Source organism: Eleutherodactylus coqui, chromosome 12 (genome assembly GCF_035609145.1).
Source record: "Eleutherodactylus coqui strain aEleCoq1 chromosome 12, aEleCoq1.hap1, whole genome shotgun sequence".
Taxonomy (NCBI): Eukaryota; Metazoa; Chordata; class Amphibia; order Anura; family Eleutherodactylidae; genus Eleutherodactylus; species Eleutherodactylus coqui.
This window is the reverse complement of record NC_089848.1, coordinates 39,431,030-39,453,736: the sequence shown is the minus strand read 5'-3', so window position 1 is coordinate 39,453,736 and position 22,707 is coordinate 39,431,030. Positions and strand designations below refer to the sequence as shown.

Below are 22,707 nucleotides of genomic sequence, written 5' to 3'. Positions count from 1 at the left end.
AAGTAGTACAACTAAAAAAAGACTATACAAGTTTGGTATCGTAGTAATCGTACTGACCCAAACCATACAGTCATGTCATTTATGTTGCAGTTTATGCGCCGTAGAAACAAGACGCACCGAAAGATGGTGGAATGTTGTTTTGTTTTTCATTTTACTCCACTTAGAATTTTTTTTACGTTTTTCAGTACATTATATGGTACTTTAAATAGGACCACTGGAAAATACAACTTGTCCTACAAAAAACAAGCCCTCATACAGCGACGTCGATGGATAAATAAAGGAGTTATGATTTTTTTTAAAGGGTGGAGGGAAAAACGAAAATACGGATGAAAAACGGCAAAAAGCTCTGTCACTAAGGGGTTAAGGTATATGCTGCTTTTTGTAGCCCTAGAAGGAAAAAGTATTTCTGACAATCAATATATTTTGTAAACAAAATAATTTAATGGCAACACTACAAAATTACATTTTCACTTCCAATATCATGAAAAAAAGAGCAAAGACGAAAAACGTATTCCAAGCTGCAGGTAATTACATGTTCCAGGATATGATTTCATACAACAAGGCCTTCAGTTGTCTTGCTTCATACGTAACGGTGTTCTTGCCTATGTGCATCTTCTCTTCTTCCAGTGGTTGCTCGATTATGGCTGGTATGTTCTTACCATAATCTGTTGGAGGAAAAGAATAAGTTCCAGGTATTCTTGTGTTAAAGTGCACAAATCTTCTGTACCATTCTTACAGGATTCTTCTGATTTTCTACATTACTGATTTCTACTCATTAGCAACAACCATAGTAACTCTGGACCCAGAATGGGCTCATTTGACATCATTTCAATTAGTTTTAATATATATATTTGACTGACTGTTGGGAGGTCTCCTCTGTAAATTGTAGTCACTTCCTTGCAGTGCAACCTACTGTCTGATGCTTATCAGGCACCATCCTGATATTGAAATTTCCTCTTGCTTTCACTATTCTGTGCTATCAGTCCCATGATGCATCATAACATCACATGAACAGCTAGAGATTGTACCATCTCTTCCGGCTGGGATGAAAGTGTGATTATCACTACTCTGTATATTCATCTAAATAAGCTACAGACCATAAAGTATACAGTCAGGAAGCTGAACTATCATCTTCTTCGTTATAACTGTGTGATAGGAGCCTCTAATCATCAGCAGTAACTAAGATAGGAGTTTCTATGTCCCCCTCTAAAGAGCTTGTATTGTAGAGTCAATCACACAGGACTGACTGACTAATTTAAGAGAAACATAAACCCAAGTAGATTACAAGTGGTCAGAATTGAGATCACATGACTCACCTAAGGAGAAGGGGTACTGGTGCATCTTGTCTCCACCGGAAGAAAGGGTGGAGACATGGGTTGTCCAGGTTGAGTAATAGGAGAGGGCCACAAAGTTCAGATGGAGACAAGATGCACCAGTACCAACAGAAGGACTCCAGGAGTTTCAAATAGGCTAACTGCACAGGGGTAAGGGTGCTGACTTACATATACTGGGAGGATTGTTACATAATGAATGAAAAATATTTCACTGGAGTAGCCCTTTAAATAGAATTTAAGTGGTGATTGAAGCATCACGTGGGTGTTTTTGCAATCTAAAGGAGGCTTCTTCTTATCTCTTTACATTCAACTTTAAAAATAAGTGAAAGACATAAGCCGACTCCATGATCTGGGTTCATCTATGCTAAACTGTCAACTAAAGGTTTTCAACTTACTTTCACAATGTTCCAAAAACTGCACGCCTTCATAGATGACGCTGTCCTGGAGCATGATCATGTGCTTGGACATGTTTTCCAGCAAGGATAGGAAGCACCTCTTTGCATAATACCATGTGTCTGTTCCAAGCTGTCAACCAAACCAAGAGAAATTGTAAAGAAAATCATTTTCTACCCAAATCTCATGTGTAATTTGGCAAATGTTACAGAAAGAAAGGCACAGATGTTTGATTGTCTGAAGAAGGTGGAAAACGTGGAAAGAGCAGAAACAAATTGCAGTCCACAGGCCGTTGCCAAGATGCTGTAAAATAAGCAGCAAAATACAGTGTACATTTTTATGCTGAAAAAGTCCCCCTCAGCTTATACTCGAGTGAGGGACTAGTTAAAAGAAAAGAAAAAACGCAATACTCACCTCCCAGACGGGGTCTGTGTCCCTGGCATGATGGTCTTCCCGGCGGTGCAGCAAGCTGCTATGTAATTCTCCCCACTGTCATCTCTCTTCTCGGCTTTGAATTCCCCCGCTGTCATCAAGTAAGCGCTGTGATTGGATTGAGCGCCAGCCAATCACAGCCGGCGCTCGATCATTTACAGCCATTCAGTGAATGACATCACTGAATGGCTGTGATTGGTTTATTGAACACCAGCTGTAAGTAGCTGGCGCTCGATCCAATCACAGCACTTACTTGCTGACGGGGGGGGGGGGGGAATTCAAAGCCGAGCAGAGGGATAACAGTGGGGAGAATTACATAGTATTGTTTTTTTTTTACCTAGTCTAGCTAGGCTTATACTCGAGGCACCTAGTTTTCACAGTTTTTTGTAGTAAAATTAGGTGCCTTGGCTTATATTCAGGTCGGCTTATACCCGAGTATATACGTTAGATTGTTTTGGGTAGGTGAGACAGGACTGCTGCAGATTTTAAATAGGATGACTTAGGAAACATGGGTTTCCTACCTTTAGCAGACATGTCTCTTTGGGCCTAAGCCTTCAAATGAGGCTTTATTCACATGAGTGTTTCTATGCGGCTATTTATCCGCGTTTTCACGCTGGCCGAAAATCACGACCATCTGAGGCATTGGATTCCAATACATTCGTTCATATTGGCGATTCTGCGTCGCGTAAAAACGTTGCGCAAGAAAAAATAGCACATACGTGACCAAAATCGGTGACCGCAATTATACGCTGCAGGAAAAGATAGGTCTGAACCTATCATTTTACCGATACGCTGGCGCTCCAATAGATTCCAACAGAAGCTGGAAAAAAGGGGGGGGGGGCAGTTTAGCAGTGCCCAACGCAGGGAAAAGCTTACAGGTGCCTGTATTTAGGCATTTGAAGACATTCTGAGGATTTATGTTGAGCGAGGGATTTTTGGGCTGCGGCTTATTTTTTCGCTAATATATCGCACCCTGTCGCGTGAATGGATGAGAAAACGAGAATTAAGCTTGGGACTTCACTCGGCATTTCTGCATTCACGCGATTTAACGGCACGTGTGGGCAATCACAAAAACGCATACGCTCGTGTGAAGGAGACCTGAATCCAGGAAATGTAGGATATCGAGCTATATAGTCTAATTAAAAAGGCTTGGGACAGATGGGTGAAAGTAGTGCAGTAGACAAGTGGAGGCAAGTGTAAAACAGAATCCCCAAAAAACACAAGGCCAGCACCTCTAACAAATAAATGCGCAGGCTCACATAAACCATGTTGCATTGTGGAGCAATGGCTGCCTCCACTTTTGTTCTACATTGTTTTCACCTATTGGTTCCAAGCCTTATTAATTAGACTGTCCAGCTCGGTATCCTACTTTCCCTTAATTCTTATGTAGGCCCAAAGTGAGGCATCTGCTAAAGGTAGGAAACCCATCTTGGCCAAATAATTCCAATTACACCATATAGCCTGGTATCCTTGTACCTGGAATCATTTAGAGGCTCAAACCCAAAAGAGAAGTATCTGTTAGCGTTAGAACCCATCTATAAGCGTCGTCACCTGGACATGGTGGATGGGCCCACCTGCTTTGATCAAAATATGTGCTAAGAACCTTGCATTTTTATGTGGCTAGTGTATACAAGAGTTATGCAATTTTGTTCAGATATTTAATGTGTATGAGTGTTGCTGCCACATGTTTCTGCTAGCAATGTATTGTTGCAGCCATGGTAGACATGTACATACACATTTATTTGCTGGATCTGCTGACCTTGTGGTTTTTCTTGCAATATATGACTTGTATCCTGCATTTTTCCCTACAAACTATCTCTAATTTTCAGTTTTCTTTGAGCGGGTAGATCTAGACTGCTGTTATAGGGGCACATTTACAAAATTGTATACACCAGGTTTCTGGAGTAAAAAAGTCACAGATTTTAGTGCATGGCATCTTCTGCATCAAAATATGCAATTTTCAGTCCCCCACCTCCCCCTCTCCTCTCATCGGACCCTCAAGAATGGGTCAAGGGCATTAGGAGTTAAAACTGTTCTGAAACTACCTCATGATAAAGACGATAAGGTGCTACAGTTCCGATTTCCAAAAAAAGATGTAGAAACTAAGTAAAAAACAAAAAGTTGATGGCAGGAAAATACTGTAAGAATTATTATTATCATTGATGTTTCTTCAAGTAACAGGTTGCTTTTCATGCAAGGGATCCCATGTGATCAATAGGTAAAATGATCCAATTTGTTGTTACTGTGCAAATGTTCTTGTATTTTATTGATTTAAAAATTGAAAAAAAGAAGAAAAAAAAAATTAAAAATTAATGATAAATAAAAAAAAAGTCTGCTTTATGCTGGATCTGACACTTTCTAAAAAAAGTAGACAGGGTTTAGCATTAGGGACCTCGCAGCTGATCAGTTTTACTATAATATACATCAGAAATTGGCATATATTGTAGATTAAATCTCCTTCTGCTTATAGAAGGCAGATTTCAGATTTGGTGTGTGGACAGCCCATATATGCGCCAAATATATTAAAGGGTTTGTGTTACCTAACATATTTGTTACGCTTTATGCCAGCAAAAAATTTACTAGACGGGTGTATAAAACGTCACTCTAAGTAAATCTGCCCCATAATGTCTTCTCTACCCTGCATGTGGAGAAAACAGCAGATTCTGCCTAACTCCCTGTAGTAAACACAGAGGAATAATACCAGGATGGATAACAGTATACAGCAGTACTGAGCAGTGTACATGTGATTTCAGTAGCTGCAACACAGCAAATCACTTACTATTACTTGTAGCTATGTCCGTGTGAATCTGTATCTGCAGGAGCCCCCTTCTCCTCCCCTTTCTAAAGACTTTCATTTGCCACATGAGTTATCCCCCTCCTCCACTTTCTGGGTTCCATCTTTTTATCTCTGTCACTAGAGGATTTCCCTTGACAACAGACAGTGGACTGCAAATTAGTAGGAAGTGAGACCACTAGTGGCAAACGCTTAAGTGATTTTTTTCAGCACAAAAACATCATTTTAGGTACATAAAGTGATTTGCACTTTTGCTGGTTGTTATATTGGCTATCATATATATCATGTATAGCTTACCATGAATTCTTGTTGGGGATACTCAAGACCTAAGGACCAGGCTGTTTTGTACCTTCAAACTCAAACTCTGCCTAAATACTTTACACTTCAAAGCTATCGCTAATGCTGTCACCTCTGTTCTCATCCTTGCTCTCAGTTTCAGAACTTATTTCAAGTGCCAAACTTTGGGGCACTCTATTCACATTAGCCCCTCTCTCCTGTCCCCACCTATGCACAGCTCGCATGCAACCTTTACCTTCTTGCTTAGCCTCAAACCCCCTAATGCCACTAACAAACATAACAGTCGTCCTCATAAATCTCCTAACCATCTGCTAACCCTCTCTATCCTGCTGCTACTAGCTGCACCCTCCACTGCTCCTAGCTATCACCCCCTACCTGACTCACTAATAAAATCCCCAAGCCCAACTGCTAGCCCATGCATACCCTCCCCTGACTCCTTTAAATGTGCGCTCTGGAACTGCCAGTCAGCATGCAATAAACTCCCCACCATCATTTTTACTGCTAAATCTTTAAATCTGCTCGCTCTCACAGAAACGTGGATACAGCAGTCCCACAGTGGCCTGCAGTTGTCCCACACCCCGAGACCAGATGACAGGGGTGGCGGAGAAGTAGGTGCTCTTCTATCTCCGAAATGTACCTACCAGGTCATCCCCCCTGTACCCTCACTCACTTTTCCATCATTTGAGGTACATATGCTACGGCTTTTTTGTCCACTGTCCATGCGAGTAGCAGTTATCTACCGCCCCCCAGGTGCTCCTCGCCTGTTTTTGGACCACTTTGCTGCCTGGCTCCCCCACTTCCTATCCTGTGAACTTCCAACCCTCATCTTAGGTGATTTTAACATCCCCACTAATGATCCCAACTCCCCATCTGCCTCTCAGCTTCTTTCGCTCACCTCCTCCCTTGGTCTCTCTCAACTCACAGCCTCTCCCACTCACAGGGATGGCAACACTCTTGATCTGGTCTTCCTCCATCTGTGCTCTGCTTCCAACTTCACTAACTCCCCTCTCCTGCTCTCAGATCATAACCTCCTCTCTTTCTCTGTCATTCTCCCTAACATCTCTCCAGACCCACCTATCTACCGTACCTACAGGAACCTTAAGGCCATCCACACCCTGGACTTTGCTGAATCCCTACAGTCCTCTCTGTTCCCTATCTCTTTCCTCTCCTGCCCCAAGCTGGCTGCCGCTCACTACAACACCGCTCTCAAACATGCTCTGGATGAAGCGGCGCCCCCCATGACCTGAGCCACATGACCCAACCCACGGCAACCCTGGCTCACGCCTTAAACACGCTTCATTCGCTGGTGCTCTAGAAGTGCTGAACGGCTGTGGAGGAAGTCGCAAACGTCCGCAGACTTCTTCCACAACAAATTCATGCTCAGAACCTACAACCTCGCCCTCCACCACGCCAAACAAGTCTACTTCACCTCTCTAGTCTTCTCAGTATCACACAACCCTAAACGGCTCTTTGATACTTTTCACTCCCTTCTCAGCCCAAAACCGCAGCCCCCGGTGACGGATCTCAGTGCTGTAGAGCTGGCTGCTTACTTCAAAAAGAAAATTGATGACATCTGTCAGGAAATAACTTCCTAATCCAGACTAGCCCTGACCCTAGTCTTGTCAGCACTACATCTAGCTCCTGCTCACTGTCTGTACTCAGACCAGCGACAGAGGAAGAAGTCTCCAAATTGCTATTCTCTGCTCGCCCCACCACCTGCGCTAGCGACCCCCTCCCCTCACCCCTCCTCTGATCCTTCTCCCCAGTGGTCATCTCCCATCTCACCACTATATTCAACCACTCTCTGACCTCTGGCATCTTTCCCTCTTCTTTCAAACATGCCATCATATCCCCACTGCTAAAGAAGCAGAATCTGGACGCGACTGATGCTGCCAACTACTGACCCATCTCTAATCTCCCCTTCATCTCCAAACTACTAGAACGCCTGGTTTACTCCCGCCTTGTAAGCTATCTATCAGAGCACTCTCTCCTTGACCACCTACAGTCTGGCTTCTGACCTCAACACTCGACAGAAACTGCCCTTACAAGGGTATCCAATGACCTACTGACAGCCAAATCGAGGAGCGATTACTCCCTACTGATCCTCCTCAACCTCTCCGCAGCATTTGACACTTTCGACCACAAACTCCTCCTCAGTATGCTTCGCTCCATCGGTCTAAAGGTTCTCCTCCTACCTATCTGACTGCTCTTTCAGCGTCTCCTTTGCTGGCTCTACCTCCCCTCCTCTTCCCCTTGCTGTTGGGGTTCCCCAGGGCTCTGTTCTCGGCCCCCTCCTTTTCTCTATCTACACAGCCCCTATTGGACAAACCATCAGGAGACATGGCCTTCAATACCACCTGTATGCTGACGAAACCCAGCTATACACCTCTTCCCATGACATCTCTGCACCTTTCCTCCAAAACATCACCAACTGTCTGTCCACTGTCTCTAACACTATGTCCTCTCTCTACCTAAAACTAAACCTCTCTAAAACTGACTTACTGGCATTTCCACCCTCCACTAACTGACCCCATCCTGACATCTCCATCTCAGTGTGTGGCACCACCATAACTCCTAGACAACATGCCCGCTGCCTTGGGGTCATATTCGACTCTGATCTATCATTTACCCCCTACATCCAATCTCTCGCCCGAACATGTGAGCTGCACCTCAAGAACATCGCAAGAATCCGCTCTTTTCTCACTGTGGACACGCTAAAAACGCTTACTGTTGCCCTCATCCACTCCCGGCTCGATTATTACAACTCGTTGCTGATCGGCCTCCCCTGCACCAGACTCTACCCTCTCTAATCCATCCTGAATGCGGCAGCCAGGCTCATCTTCCTGTCCAGCCGCTACTCGGACGCCTCTGCCCTGTGCCAGTCACTGCACTGGCTGCCCATTAAATACAAAATTCAATTTAAACTCGCTACCTTCATCCACAAAGCCCCCCACAGCGCAGCACCCCCCTATATTGCCTCCCTCATCTCAATCCATCACCCAGCCGGGCTCTCCACTCTGCTAACGAAACCAGACTGAGCGCCCCTTTAATTCGAACTTCTCATTCCCGCCTCCAAGACTTCTCCAGAGCAGCACCTTTCCTCTGAAACGCACTACCAAAGGCTACTCTAGCAATCCAGGACTCGCAGAACTTCAGGCGTGCTCTAAAAACGCACCTCTTATGGGAGGCATACCGCATTCCCTAAACAAACCCCTCTGTACTCCGCCTGATAACATGCTCTCTGCCCTAGTGACTGCAATCCCTGCTAGCCATCATAAACCGCTCCTGTAGTCATACCGTTTCTGCCGTCACACGGCTAAGTGTCTGACCATTGTCTAGGTGTATAACATCCCACACTCTCCACCATACCATACCGTGCTCATCTCCACCATACCACACCGTGCACATCTCCAGCCCTTTACCTTCTGTATCACCCCACTATTCGTAGTATGTAAGCTCGTTGGAGCAGGACCCTCACCCCTATTATTTTCATCAACTGATTACTATGTAACCGTGGTTCTGTATTTTTTGTCTTTCTGTATTCCCCGTCTATGTAAGCGCTGCGGAATATGTTGGCGCAAATAGTATATAAAGCAAAATTACTTGTAAAAATGTGCAATGTTTTGATATCCTAAAAAACAAAATCTCTGCGGTCCGGTTTAAATACACGGACTTGCCTTTTTGTTGTATGGCTCCAAGCTTTTGATAACTCGTGATATGCCAAATTCATAATTCCCTTTGGCGCAGTAAAGAGTTCTGTGGAAAAACAGAAAACATAAATAAATCATTAGCAAGTGTTCTAAAAATATCAGGCGCTGAGGGGAGCTTAGAAGAAACATACATAACGTGTTCTACACTGTGATATGAAATCAGAGCCCAACGCTCTACTGTGCAAGCCCTCTACTGCGGACTAGGAGTTCATGATGTAGAATATGCTTTGGAAAATATAAATTCTATGTCAACTTCCTGCTAATTATATTTTCTTCTAAACTACAGATGTCTTTCCCCCCCCCCATAATGCCACCTTGGAGAAAATAATATGGGGTCTCCTATTCATTTTGCTATATAATAAAGTGGGTCAGAAAGGGTATTGTTTCTCCTTAAGGAGAGCACTTAGAAGGTGTAATGAGGAGATCTATAAGGCCATTTATGCTCCTCTGGGAAATATGCAAATAAGGAAGATGGAGCAATACCTCTACAGCACCACCTATTGGATGTCAGCATTCCTGCAAGTCAGGCTATTTTCACATGGGCTACAAAATTTAAAATATAGCAGTGATTTTGTAGCGGTTATAACGCTGTCACCCGTGTGAAAGAGGCCTCAATGTCAGACTTTCTAAAAAGTTTTCCCCTTCCCAATTCCAGTCCATGTAGAATGAGCGCTAGAGAATGTATAGTGAGAATGACGTACTTCATGTTCGCTTACCCTATAACTAAGTTAACAATACAAAGATGGTAAATTTTCTTATCTGGGTAGTCATAAGCAATCTGCTCTTCTTCTTTTTCAATCTTCCTCATAAATTCTTCAGCCTGGTTAAACAAAGGATAGAAGGTTATAAATATAATCCTACAGTTTAGTAACTGCTCTTCCTCCAAGTATATTCAGTTTGCACTGTAACCAATTTTACAAATATCGGTGTCGGAGCAGCAGGTGTGCACCCATAGTGCCACAAACCACTGGGGTCCCCTGGTTTTGACCCTTTACTCCCACCAATCAGGATTTGGTCTTCACTGCAGGGACCCCAATTCAAAAAGAGAGGGAAAGAGCCATGGCATCAATGACAGCAGAGACCCTGGAACTGCATTGGGCCCAAAGTCAAAAAGAAGAAGAGCCAGTACATCAAGGGCATCAGAAACCACAGAACAGCGTGAGGCCCAACTTCAAATATTGCAGGAAAGAGTCAATACATCAATAGCTGCAGACCCCAAAACAGCATGAAGCCAGAATTTAAAAAGAGAGGGAAAGAGCCAGGGCATCAAGGGCTGCAGAGACCACGGAACAGCAAGAGGCCTAAATTCTAAAAAAGACAGAGCGCCAGTGCATCAAGGGTGGCAAGGCATTCGAGTTTGTTTCCCAAAAATTTTCATTACAATGCTCAGAAGAACTACGATCAACATTCAAACGTTATTATTGGCCAAATGGACAAAATATGTAGCTACTGTCAGTGTCGAACTGGGGTGCCCAAGGCCCATCAGTAAAATTAATTCTGGGAGCCCACTGTACAGTTATATGTAACTATTACCACACCCCCATTTGCCAATTCTCAGCTGCTACATTTTCCATACACATCAATGGAAAGTTGGCTGCGCTCTTGTGCAGCCACATCACCACTGAAGTATATGGAGAATGCAGCAGGCAAGGAGGTAGACCCCCACTCTCACAATTGGTGAGGATACCAGATATGGCGCATCCTGTGAAGGGTAGGTTGACATGTAGCGGTCATAACACAACCCAAAACCTTGCTGTCATTCAGTTTGAAAGGTAAGCCGTCAGCTCCTATGATCCCCAAAAATTAAAGTTATGGGTTTTTAGGAGCTGAAGCACTGGATACAGCGATGTAAGCCTTATACTTACCCTGCTGTCTAAGCTGCTGTGGCATGCATCCCACAGACTACGTAGGCATGTGCACAATATGACAGGACTAGTACGCTCATTCTGTGTGTGTGCCAATGTAGCCTGCTGGATGCATGCAGTGGCAGCTTAGACAGCAGGGTAGCACCAAGGATGGTAAGTATAAGACTTACATCACTGCACTCAGTGCTTCAGCTCCTATAAACCCATAACTTTAGTTTATGGGGCTTACATGAGCTGACAGAGTCCCTTTAAACAGTCCAGTTTTAAAATTGTTTATTAATTGCGTTGTGGTTTTGTAGATAAACATCAGTATTACTTGCTAAACCGCATAGACATTACCTATCATTTTAAACAATGGGCCCATCTGTGGTAAAACCACATCTCAGCACGGTTTTTGTCCACCACAGTTATCATAGAATCATAGACTGGTAGAGTTGGAAGGGACCTCCAGGGTCATCGGGTCTAACCCCCTTGCTCAATGCAGGATTCACTAAATCATCCCACACAGATGTCTGTCCAGCCTCTGTTTGAAGACTTCCATTGTAGGAGAACTCGCCACCTCCCGTGGCAACCTGTTCCACTCATTGATCCCCCTCACTGTCTAATATCTAATCTGTGTCTCCTCTCTTTCAATTTCATCCCATTGCTTCTAGTCTTTCATTGTGCAAATGAGAATAGGCCTGATCCCTCTGCACTGTGACAGCCCTTCAGATATTTGTAGACAGCTATTAAGTCTCCTTTCAGCCTTCTTTATTGAAAGCTAAACATTCCCAGATCCTTTAACAATTCCTCATAGGACATGATTTGCAGACCGCTCACCATCTTGGTAACTCTTCTCTGAACTTGCTCCAGTTTGTCTACGTCTTTTTTAAAGTGGGGTGCCCAGAACTGGACACAGTATTCCAGATGAAGACTGACTAAGGAAGAGTAGAAGGGGATAATTACCTCACGTGATCTAGACTCTATGCTTCTCTTAAAATATCCCAGAATTGTGTTTGCCTTTTTGGCTGCTGCATCGCATTGTTGACTCATGTTCAGGCTATGATCTATTAGTATACCCAAGTCTTTTTCACATGTGCTACTGCTTAGCCCAATTCCTCCCACGGTATATGTGCTTTTTTTTATTTTTTTTGCCCAGATGTAGGACTTTGCATTTCTTCTTGTTAACTACCATTCTGTGAGTCACCACCCACTCTTCAAGCTTTTCTAGATCTTTTTGAATACTCTCTCTCTTTTTCCTAGTGTTAGCTATCCCTCCTAGCTTTGCGTCATCGGCAAATTTGATCAGTTTCCCATCAATTCCCTCCTTCAGACCATTTATAAAAATGTTGAATAACACTGGGCCTAGGACCGAGCCTTGTAGTACCTCCCTTGATACATTCTTCCACTTCGATGTACAGCCATTTATGACCACTCTTTGAGTACGATCACTCAGCCAGTTGTGAATCCACCTAACAGTTCCCTTGTCAATCCCATATTTGGTAATTTTTTCAATAAGTATGGTATGAGATACTTTGTCAAATGCTTTACTAAAGTCAAGATATACTATATCCACCACATTTCCCTGATCAACCCATTTGGTGATTCTGTCATAAAAGGAAATTAGATTTGTCTGGCATGACTTGTTTTTTTTACAAACCCATGCTGGCTTTGGTTAATTACTCCATTTTTATCCAATACTTGCATACATGCTGTTTAATAATTTGTTCAAAGATCTTTCCCAGTATAGAACTACAGGCCTGTAGTTTCCTGGATCCACCTTTTTCCTTTTTTTGAAGATAGGGACAACATTTGCCCTTTTCCAATCTTCTGGGACTTCTCCTGTTCTCCAGGAATTTTCAAAGACTATGGCAAGTGGCTCAGCAATTACTCTGCTGCTTCCTTTAGTATCCTAAAGTATCCACAGTTGACCTGTGGCCGCTACATGTGAACTCACCCTTCAGAAAGTTCTTTGTAGAATTCAATTTGTGGGAAAAACTACAGAAATACACCAATCCTGACACCCCCCACCCCCCAAATACAGCCCCCAGACCAGACTCTCCCCTAAATAAAAACTCAGAGCCAAACTGCCCTTAACACAACCCCCAACTTAGATCCCCTCTAAATACAGATCCAGAGCCAGACCCCATATCAGAACATCTCGCTATATACAGACCCCAGATCAGGACCACCTAAACACAAAGTCAAACCAACCCCTAAATACATACTCCAGATAAGACCCTCCACCCCAAGTATAGACCCTGGACCAGATTAGGCATGGATGTGGTGCTTGGAAGTCTCAAAATGAGAAAGGATTGACCTCTTACCTCACTGTGAGGCCAGCAGCAGGAGAGACAAAGAAAAAAAGAGTCCCAATCCAAAACTGGTTGGCCAATACACGAGTGTGGATGCCAATTTTCTGCATTTAATAATTCTTCCATCAGGCATAGTGAGAGAATGTGCCAGTGCCAGGATCGCTGGGTAGCATTTGACATCGTTCGCACAGTTTCTAATCGTTGGCTGTATTGGTGATGAAAATCGTCATCGATTCAGCCAATCAGCAGCTGTACAGATGACATCTAATAGCTACCCAGTGGTCCTGACGGAAGAATTACTAATGCACGCAATCTTGCACTGTGCCTAGAAAAGGCGGAGGTAAACGGGGAGGCTTGCTTACATTCATGGACCCCACCACCTGCCAGCCATTGGCCCAATACTATACTGCTGTATTAGAATAAGCCCTTGCACTTGGCTTCAATGCCCACCGGGAAAATGACCAGCTTCCTGGTGGGCCAATCCGAGCCTGGCTACTGTCATGCTAAGAAATGTAAAATGCAGCCTCCTGAAATGTGCTGTAGGAGTGGAAATCCTGGCAAGGTAGTCATAAGTTTTAATGAGATATGAACCTAGCCTTTATACTTGTATATATCAAATTCTATATACTGTAACTCATGTAATACTAAATTTGAGTGAATATCTATAGAAAACATAAGAATAGGAAGTCTATAGACAGCAGCTACTTGCATGGTACAACAAGGTTTTTTTTTTACAAGATATATCACCAAGTTTTCAAAGTATATATATTAGAAAAACTAGATTTTACATCTGATGACTAGATAGGCAATGTCCTCTCAATACTCTCTCATCAGAATAAGCTTACCAGATCATTTTGGCTCGTCATGATGTATGACACACATAGATTTGCAAGGACAATGGCGCTAACATTCAGGATCTGTAAAATAAGACACATGCAATTATTACTGCTTGGTCAATACAAAGGTTTTAATATCTAAGTACAAAGCATACAGTCCAATGTTACTGGAGTTACTGAGTAACTTAATGAATGAAGGTGGTGGAAAAGCGTGTTGCCCCTCAACTCAGTATCACTATGATTGCAAAATAATATCTCACACACATTGCCAACATTAAGCATACCAAATACTTAGAAATGCAAACATTAAAAGCCCATGCGCCAAAGACGAAGAACTGCAATACTTCAACTCAGAACTGAGGAACTTTCTTTAGGTACTACATTGGACCTATATATATATATATAATATATAATATATATATATATATATATATATATATATATATATATATATATATATATATATATATGTCCTTTATTATTTCATATAGTAACATAAAACCCCTGGGGTCATGTATAATTACAAACTTCAAAAAAAATCCCCAAATCAGGGAACGAAAATCCTGCTGCGCTATGTCATCTAGGAAAATCCTGGAGGACAAAACAGAATCCAGAGAGATCCCAGTATAGTCAATAGGGTTTCTGTGGTGCCGCTCAGTTCTGCCATGGGATGGACCAGTTCCCGGCAGGGATTCAATTTTCCTGCTCCCATTAAGGAACAGGAAGACAGAATCCATGAACACAGATGTGAATAGCGCCTAAGCTGTTTCTTAAGACGTATCTGTTTATGAGAAAGCTTCCGACAGCCAATATGTCACCACATAGTGTAGACAGGTGAAGGGTAAAGTGCTGAACGGGGTGCATATATCGTCCAGACACTTAGGGTGGGGTCACACAAGCGTGTTTCTGTGCGTGCGTATTTGCAACATTGCATTCTTTATGGTCTGCCGGCACCCCTGCATTCTTTTTCAGAGAAGGGCTTTACATATAAGCCCTTCCCTAAAAAAGAAAGATTTTAGTGTAAAAAAAAAAAAAGTTAAGAAAAAAACTTATCTCTCCGCCGCTGCCATGTCCCGTGGGGTTGCAGAACACATCTGCCACGTGCGGCAGATGTTTCCTGCATCCCCGCAAGGAAAAAGAATTCCCTGCTGCACCTGCCACATCTGTGACAGATGCAGCAGAGGAATTCAAAATCCCTGCGGGGAATAAAGGATTCCCTCCTGCAGCTATCACACATGACAGCTGCGTTGGAGGATCCTGCTGCCGGTACCCCTGAAATGTTTTTCAGGGAAGGCTTTAAATATAAGCCCCTCCCTGGAAAACAAAGAAAAGTGTTAAAAAAAAAACCAAACAAAAAAAAATACATACTCACCTCCCTTCGGCTGCCGGGCTCAGCCGCGTCTTCTCCTGGCTGTCCCCGGCTCTGTAGATCTCAACTATCAGCAGGCGGGGATTTAAAATCCCCGCCTGCTGGTAGCTCTGATTGTGATTGGCTGAAGCGCACCTATGTACACGTGAAAACTCGCTCGTGTGACCCCACCCTTAGTCTGGGTGAGATAGAAGTCCAGGACTTCCTTGTGGGTCCCAGTCGGCTCAGGTGAGATCACGGACCTCATTACTGCGGTATAAAAGACTGCAATACCCTGCAGTCAGGATCAGAGAGTAGAGGACCATATTCTGAGGCCACATCAGGACTCCTCCGCCGCGTACCTGGACAATGTGGTTGTCTACAGTACAGATTGGGAAAGTCACTTTAATAAAGTACATAAAGGAGGCAGGCCTGACCATAACCCCGCAAAAATGTGCCTTAGCCAAAGCCAAGTACTTTGGTTAAGTCATTGGCAGAGGCATCATTAAATCCCAAGTCAACAAAGTGGAGGCCATACAGAGGAGGCCTAGACCATTAACCAAGAAACAAGTCAGGGTTTTGGGGGGGGGGGGGGTTACAGGGTATTATCGCAGGTTTGCACCACATTTTGCCTCCATAGCTGAAAGTCACAAGGTAATGCCCTGTCCAGGGTGCACTGCCTGGTGACTAAAAGTGCCCAGTCCTCCGGTCTGGAGAAGAGGGAAGGAGGGATATGTAGGCACCCGAAGGGTAAAGTGCTGGATGAGGTGTATAGCCTGGCTGAGATAGAAGTCCAGTCCAGGACTTCCTTGTGGGTCCCAGTGAGCTTGGCTAGAAACATTGAGCTCGTTATTGGGACATAAAAGACTACAATACCCTGCAGTCAGGGACAGAGAGCGGAGGAGTGAACACAACTCCAGTGTGGACTCCCAATCACCTTTGCTGAAAAGACTGCAGCCAGTGGTTTAGTATCTCAGGAAGAGACTGTCCTGTTAGCACCCATGGTGTTACACGTCCGCATGGTATGTGTTCAGGGGACTGTGCTGTTATTCATGTCTGGAACCCCTGTTATGTGAATCTACAATAAAACTGACCCCCACACGGACACTGCTACTATATGTATTAAAGCTTCAAAAGGGGATTGTCAGATTTCCTGTACAGTATGTGATTAGAGTAATACAGGAACCAAGTCACTGGTCAGACCACATATGGAATATTTTGGAAAGTTTTGGGCACCGCTACTCAAGAAGGACATATCAAAGCTTGAGCGAGTACAAACGGGGCAACTAAGGTAATAAATGGAATGGGCGGACTACAATACCCAGAGAGGTTATCAAAATTGGGCTTATTTAGTTCAGAAAAAAAGATGGCTGAGGGGCGACCTAATAACTATGTATAAATATATCATAGGACAATATGGAGATCTCTCTCATGATCTATTTATACCCAGGACTGTAACAAGGGGGCGCTCTAATAACTATGTAAAAAAATATATCAGAGGACAATACAGAGATCTCTCCCATGATCTGTTTATACCCAGGACTGCGACTGTAGCAAGGGGGCGCCTTCTGCATCTAGAGGAAAGAACGTTTCTACACAACATAGAAAGAGGTTCTTTACTGTAAGAGCAGTGAGACTATGGAACTCTCTGCCTGAGGACGTGGTGATGGCGAACTCGATAAAAGAGTACAAGAGGGGCCTGGATGCCTTTCTTTAACAATACAATATCAATATTACATGTTATTGTCACTAATTACTTCAGAAGGGTCAGTGATCCGGGAATTATGCCAATTGCCAGATTGGAGTCAGGAAGGTCTTTTTTACCATAAATAGGGAAAAATGGTTTCTTCCTCATTAGCTTTTTTTTTGCCTTCTTCTGGATCAACATTGTGAGGGGAAAGAGGGGTAATAGGCTAAACTGGATAGACATAAGTATTTTTTCGGTCTAATATACTATGTATGCAGATATGCAATTCAAGCTTACCATACACTGTTGATTAATACCTGGGGGATCCACAGGCAATCCAATGTATAGGAGGGCATGAATCTACTGAGATTTGCCATTGGGGGAAACAAGGATGAGACATGCAGGCCTTTAACATGTCCAGCCCTTCCTCTTGGTTTTAGATCCTATCAGATGTGCCTGAAACCGCCTTATTTTTTGCGGCAAACATGCATTCACAACCAAAGCCGACAATATATTTAGCATTCAGGCTTCAATATAATTGTCGAACGTGTGCTCTGTAGGCCTATAGGATCGGACACCGTGTACTATACTCCTTTTGTGAGATCCACTTCTATTGAAAAGTTTAGTCGAAGATGTTATTCGATACAGCTAATATAAACAAAAATGGACTTGCCGCCCAACAATTAAGGTTCTTTTACACCAACGAATTATTGGCCCCATGTAACAGGTGCCGAAAGCCACACATTGATCACTGCTCATTTAACATTCATTTCATGGGCCAAGCATCGGCTTATGGGGACGATCTTAGTTGCGATGGCTCATCCTCATAGGCTGGCTGTGTATATCTCCCTGTTCATACGTGGAGATGTGCAGATGGTCAGCAAGCATTTTTCTTTGGTGAAAGTCACTGATCAGCCGACAAACAAGAAGTGTCTGTTTTACTCAGCCAGATAATCGGGCTAATGAGCATGCGGACAAATGTGCCCGGCCAATAATCGGGCCATTAGGCTGTGTCTATAATACTACACAAGAAGATTGATTCTGGCCCTCTCTCTTTTGACTGTAGGCAGACGGGAAGGAATGTTTTTCCTTAAATGGTGAAAATTGGCTTCTACTTTACTGGGTTTTTTTGCCTTCCTTTGGACCAACATTTGGGGGAATAGGCTGAACTGGATACTATGTTACGGACAGTTTATGCCATTATTTTTTGTGCCAATTCAAACACTTTGCTCACTGTAAGGCCTTAGTCAGACGGGCGTTTTTTGCCGCGATTTGCGGATCGCATGACGGATGCGCATCCGCAAATCGCGTGACCGGTGCGCACAAGTCGCCCGCAAATCGCCCGAAAATCTGCTCCTAGTCGCGTTTCATTAGAAACGGGCCGGAGCTGTCCAGCGCATTGCATTCAATGGAGACGGCAATACACTGTGACTTGCTTGCGTATATCTTAGCGCCTGCAGGGTGCTGCTGTATCTTTGTGTGTGTTTGATATGTAATGCATATTATGTGTTAACCATAAGGACAGGAACCTCGTAGCACAGAAATGATGCAACCAACACATCCATGTAATGCCGTATTGTAAACTACAGTGCAGTAACAGAGATAGGTGCAAGTTCATACGTGTTTCAAACGATATGCTTCTCAGTCACGGTCGAAAGTGGTAAGTAGGTCCTTCTGTCTATTTTACTGCACTGAGGATTTACAACAATGACGCAATAAATATACAGGTGGGGGACAAAAATATGGAAACACCACATGAAATGCATTGAATTTTAATCCTTAGCACTGATCTGCCCTTTTGACCCCTGCTTGGCTGAGAGCTTTCCCACCAAATTTGTGTTTACTTCATCTCTTGCCCTGCTCTGCCAGCTGGTAGCTCAAACCCCAGACCAATGGAACCTTGTTGCTCGAGCAGGTGTTCACTTCCGCCCCGCAGCATCTGTGTCATATTACCTCCATTGAAAATTGGTCTCTACATGTCTTATTGAAATATGATTTATAACCCCATGTAACTTAAGGCATGCATTTCTTACGGTGTTTCCATATTTTTGTCCACTCCTTGTAAGCGCTGGATATATTTCTTCTATTTTGACCTTTAATCTTTGGCGTGTTTGTATATGTATGAGATATGAAGGATTGCTCTGATGTGATTGTTACATGGCACATTACACACTTTTCCCTCTAATCACAAAGGCAGATGTCACTGTATGCCTCTTAATAATAAGAAGACTGATAATGGATGGCATCAATTATAATGGATGGCATAGGATACACAGTGAAAACTGCAGATTGAGGCAGAGCAACACACCATATAGAGGCAAGCACTCAGAAACTCCATGCAACAAAGCAATGGATAAAAAGCAGAAAAAATAGGCAAAAACAAACGCAAAGTTTACCGAAACTTTTCTCTTGCAAGGACATTCTTCAATGTTACACTGCCCCGGCTAAGACACACAGGAGAAAAACGATGCCCAGATGATGTGTGCGGCTCAGTAAACAGCGAGGGAACAGAGCATTTGTCAAAATATAAAATATTTAGGAAAAATCTAATTTGGTATTTTATTGACTGAACCTGCAGCATCTATCACTTAAAGAGGACTTGTCATGTCCGCTGACCAGAGGGGTGGGCTGTATACCTCTACAGCCGTGTCCTGCGATTCCTCCATTGTCTTTATTTTGGTTTTAGATCTCCCCTTGTTTGCACGCAATGGCTCCAGTTATTGTCAGAGTCTGATGCTAGCCCAATGGCTGACATGACGCTTGATCCGACACTGAGCTAGCTCTGAAAGTAACCACTTTGGGCGAACAGCCTGCCTTACTGGTCCGAGGACATGACGGGTCTTCTTTAACCTATTAGTGACGGAGCCAAATTTTGGAAATCTGACGTGTCACTTTAACATAGAATAACTCTGTAAGGCCTCATGGAAACAGTGTATGCCCGTGGGCATCCCGCGGCGGTTTCCATCCATGCCCGCAGCCATGAGGCCTAAAAAGGCATTTACTCACCTGTTCGGCTGAGTCCGGGTCCTCTCCGTCGTGGCCGGATCTTCTTTCTTCTGCCTGGCGGATGCGCTTGGAACGCTGGGTGGTGTGCCGCACGCATGCATCGTGGTTGTTTTTTTAAATCTCCTGCTTTCCTGCTGATCCGCGACAAGGACGGCTTCCACTGACTTCAATGGAAGCCGTCAATGCGGGAAACCGCGGAAAAGCGAGCATTCTGCTGGTGTTTTGCCGTGCGTGCGATCTGCACAATTAGAAAAAATTACATCCGCAGGTATTTAATTACCTGCGAATGCCCAATGAATGTCCATGGGCTTATTGAACTGCGGATCGTCAGCACAGATTCCACAATTCAATTTTGTCCGTGGACATGAGGCCTAAAGGCTTTGTATATCCAAGTGATTCTGACATGATTTTTTTCGCCACATATTGTACTTCATTTAGGTGGTAAAAATATACAAATTCTATTGGTCCATATTTATTAAAAGTGCCAAAATTAGGAAAATTTGGGATTTTTTTTTCACATTTTCAACTGTAATATCTTAAATATGTGCAAACATGCTGTACAAATTTTTGATAAAATATATATAGTTCCATCTGTTTACTTTATTCTGGATGCACATTTGAAAAACTTTAGTTTTTTTTTAACCATTTAGGAGACGTACAAATGTAACATTATTTATCAACATTTTGAGGAAGACTTTGTTTTCCTGTACCAAGCCAAGATTGCAAGGGCTTATAGGTGTCAGAATGATAGACATCCCTACAAATGACCCTATTTTAAGAACGACACCCGTTAATGTATTTTCTTAGGGAGTTATGAGTATTTTGACCCCACCGTTTTTTTTCAGGAATTACTCCAATTTAGAGAAAAAGAAATACAATTTCATACTTTTGCAAATATGTCATTTTAAAGACATATTTTTTTTCTACAGTGCACATTATAATGAGGATTTACACCCCAAAATGGATCCCCCTGTTTCTCCTGTGTTTAAAAACATACCCATTGTGGCCCTAATCTTATGTCTGGCTGCACAACAGGGCCCAAACCGAAAGGAGCATTACACTTCAACTGTTTTTAACTTTTACAAGATTGCTATTATCCATTGGATAACGGCGATCACGTGACTGGGGACCGTTCACCGCGGCCCTCAGTCACTGCTCCAAGCTCTCAGCTACCTTTAGTAGCCAGGAGCAAGGAGATTTTTAATTTTCCGGGCCCTTTCCCAGCTTCTGCGCTTGCGTCCGCCATTTAGCCAACGGGCGCATGTGCCAAAGTTGGGGAAAGGTACGTGGATAAAGATCCAATCGAGGGACATCGCTGGAGGCCTTAGATAAGTAATTTCACCTCCCCTCATGGATCAGATCCGTGATGGGAGGTGAAACTTTAACTTTTTTTTACTTTTACGTGATCGCCGTGATCCATTGGAGGGACTGCGTACCATGACACCCTGTGAAATCTCTAAGCTCTCAGCTACAGTTAGGGCCAGAAATATTTGGACAGTAACACAATTTTCGCGAGTTGGGCTCTGCATGCCACCGCATTGGATTTGAAATGAAGCCTCTACAACAGAATTCAAGTGCAGATTGTAACGTTTAATTTAAAGGGTTGAACAAAAATATCTGATAGAAAATGTAGGAATTGTACACATTTCTTTACAAACACTCCACATTTTAGGAGCTCAAAAGTAATTGGACAAATAAACATAACCCAAACAAAATATTTTTTTTTCAATATTTTGTTGCGAATCCTTTGGAGGCAATCACTGCCTTAAGTCTGGAACCCATGGGCATCACCAAACGCTGGGTTTCCTCCTTCTTAATGCTTTGCCAGGCCTTTACAGCAGCAGCCTTCAGGTCTTGCTTGTTTGTGGGTCTTTCCGTCTGAAGTCTGGATTTGAGCAAGTGAAATGCATGCTCAATTGGGTTAAGATCTGGTGATTGACTTGGCCATTGCAGAATGTTCCACTTTTTTGCACTCATGAACTCCTGGGTAGCTTTGGCTGAATGCTTGGGGTCATTGTCCATCTGTACTGTGAAGCGCCGTCCGATCAACTTTGCAGCATTTGGCTGAATCTGGGCTGAAAGTATATCCCGGTACACTTCAGAATTCATCCGGCTACTCTTGTCTGCTGTTATGTCATTAATAAACACAAGTGACCCAGTGCCATTGAAAGCCATGCATGCCCATGCCATCACGTTGCCTCCACCATGTTTTACAGAGGATGTGGTGTGCCTTGGATCATGTGCCGTTCCCTTTCTTCTCCAAACTTTTTTCTTCCCATCATTCTGGTACAGGTTGATCTTTGTCTCATCTGTCCATAGAATACTTTTCCAGAACTGGGCTGGCTTCTTGAGGTGTTTTTCGGCAAATTTAACTCTGGCCTGTCTATTTTTGGAATTGATGAATGGTTTGCATCTAGATGTGAACCCTTTGTATTTACTTTCATGGAGTCTTCTCTTTACTGTTGACTTAGAGACAGATACACCTACTTCCCTGAGAGTGTTCTGGACTTCAATTGATGTTGTGAACGGGTTCTTCTTCACCAAAGAAAGTATGCGGTGATCATCCACCACCGTTGTCTTCCGTGGACGCCCAGGCCTTTTTGAGTTCCCAAGCTCACCAGTGAATTCCTTTTTTCTCAGAATGTACCCGACTGTTGATTTTGCTACTCCAAGCATGTCTGCTATCTCTCTGATGGATTTTTTCTTTTTTT

General features: G+C 43.4%; 1 protein-coding gene across 1 annotated transcript in view; it reads right to left on the bottom strand.

Moving 5' to 3' along the window:
* Positions 1-428: 428 nt before the first annotated feature.
* The window catches only part of LOC136586741 (intraflagellar transport protein 70A), a 59,164-nt gene continuing 36,885 nt past the window's right edge, over positions 429-22,707 (bottom strand). The window contains exons 15-19 of the mRNA XM_066584936.1: positions 13,965-14,036; positions 9,677-9,780; positions 8,928-9,006; positions 1,730-1,859; positions 429-665 (exon numbers count right to left, since the gene is read on the bottom strand). Coding sequence (XP_066441033.1) covers positions 529-665; positions 1,730-1,859; positions 8,928-9,006; positions 9,677-9,780; positions 13,965-14,036 — 522 coding nt within the window. The 3' untranslated portion in view covers positions 429-528. The remainder of the gene's footprint in view (positions 666-1,729; positions 1,860-8,927; positions 9,007-9,676; positions 9,781-13,964; positions 14,037-22,707) is intronic.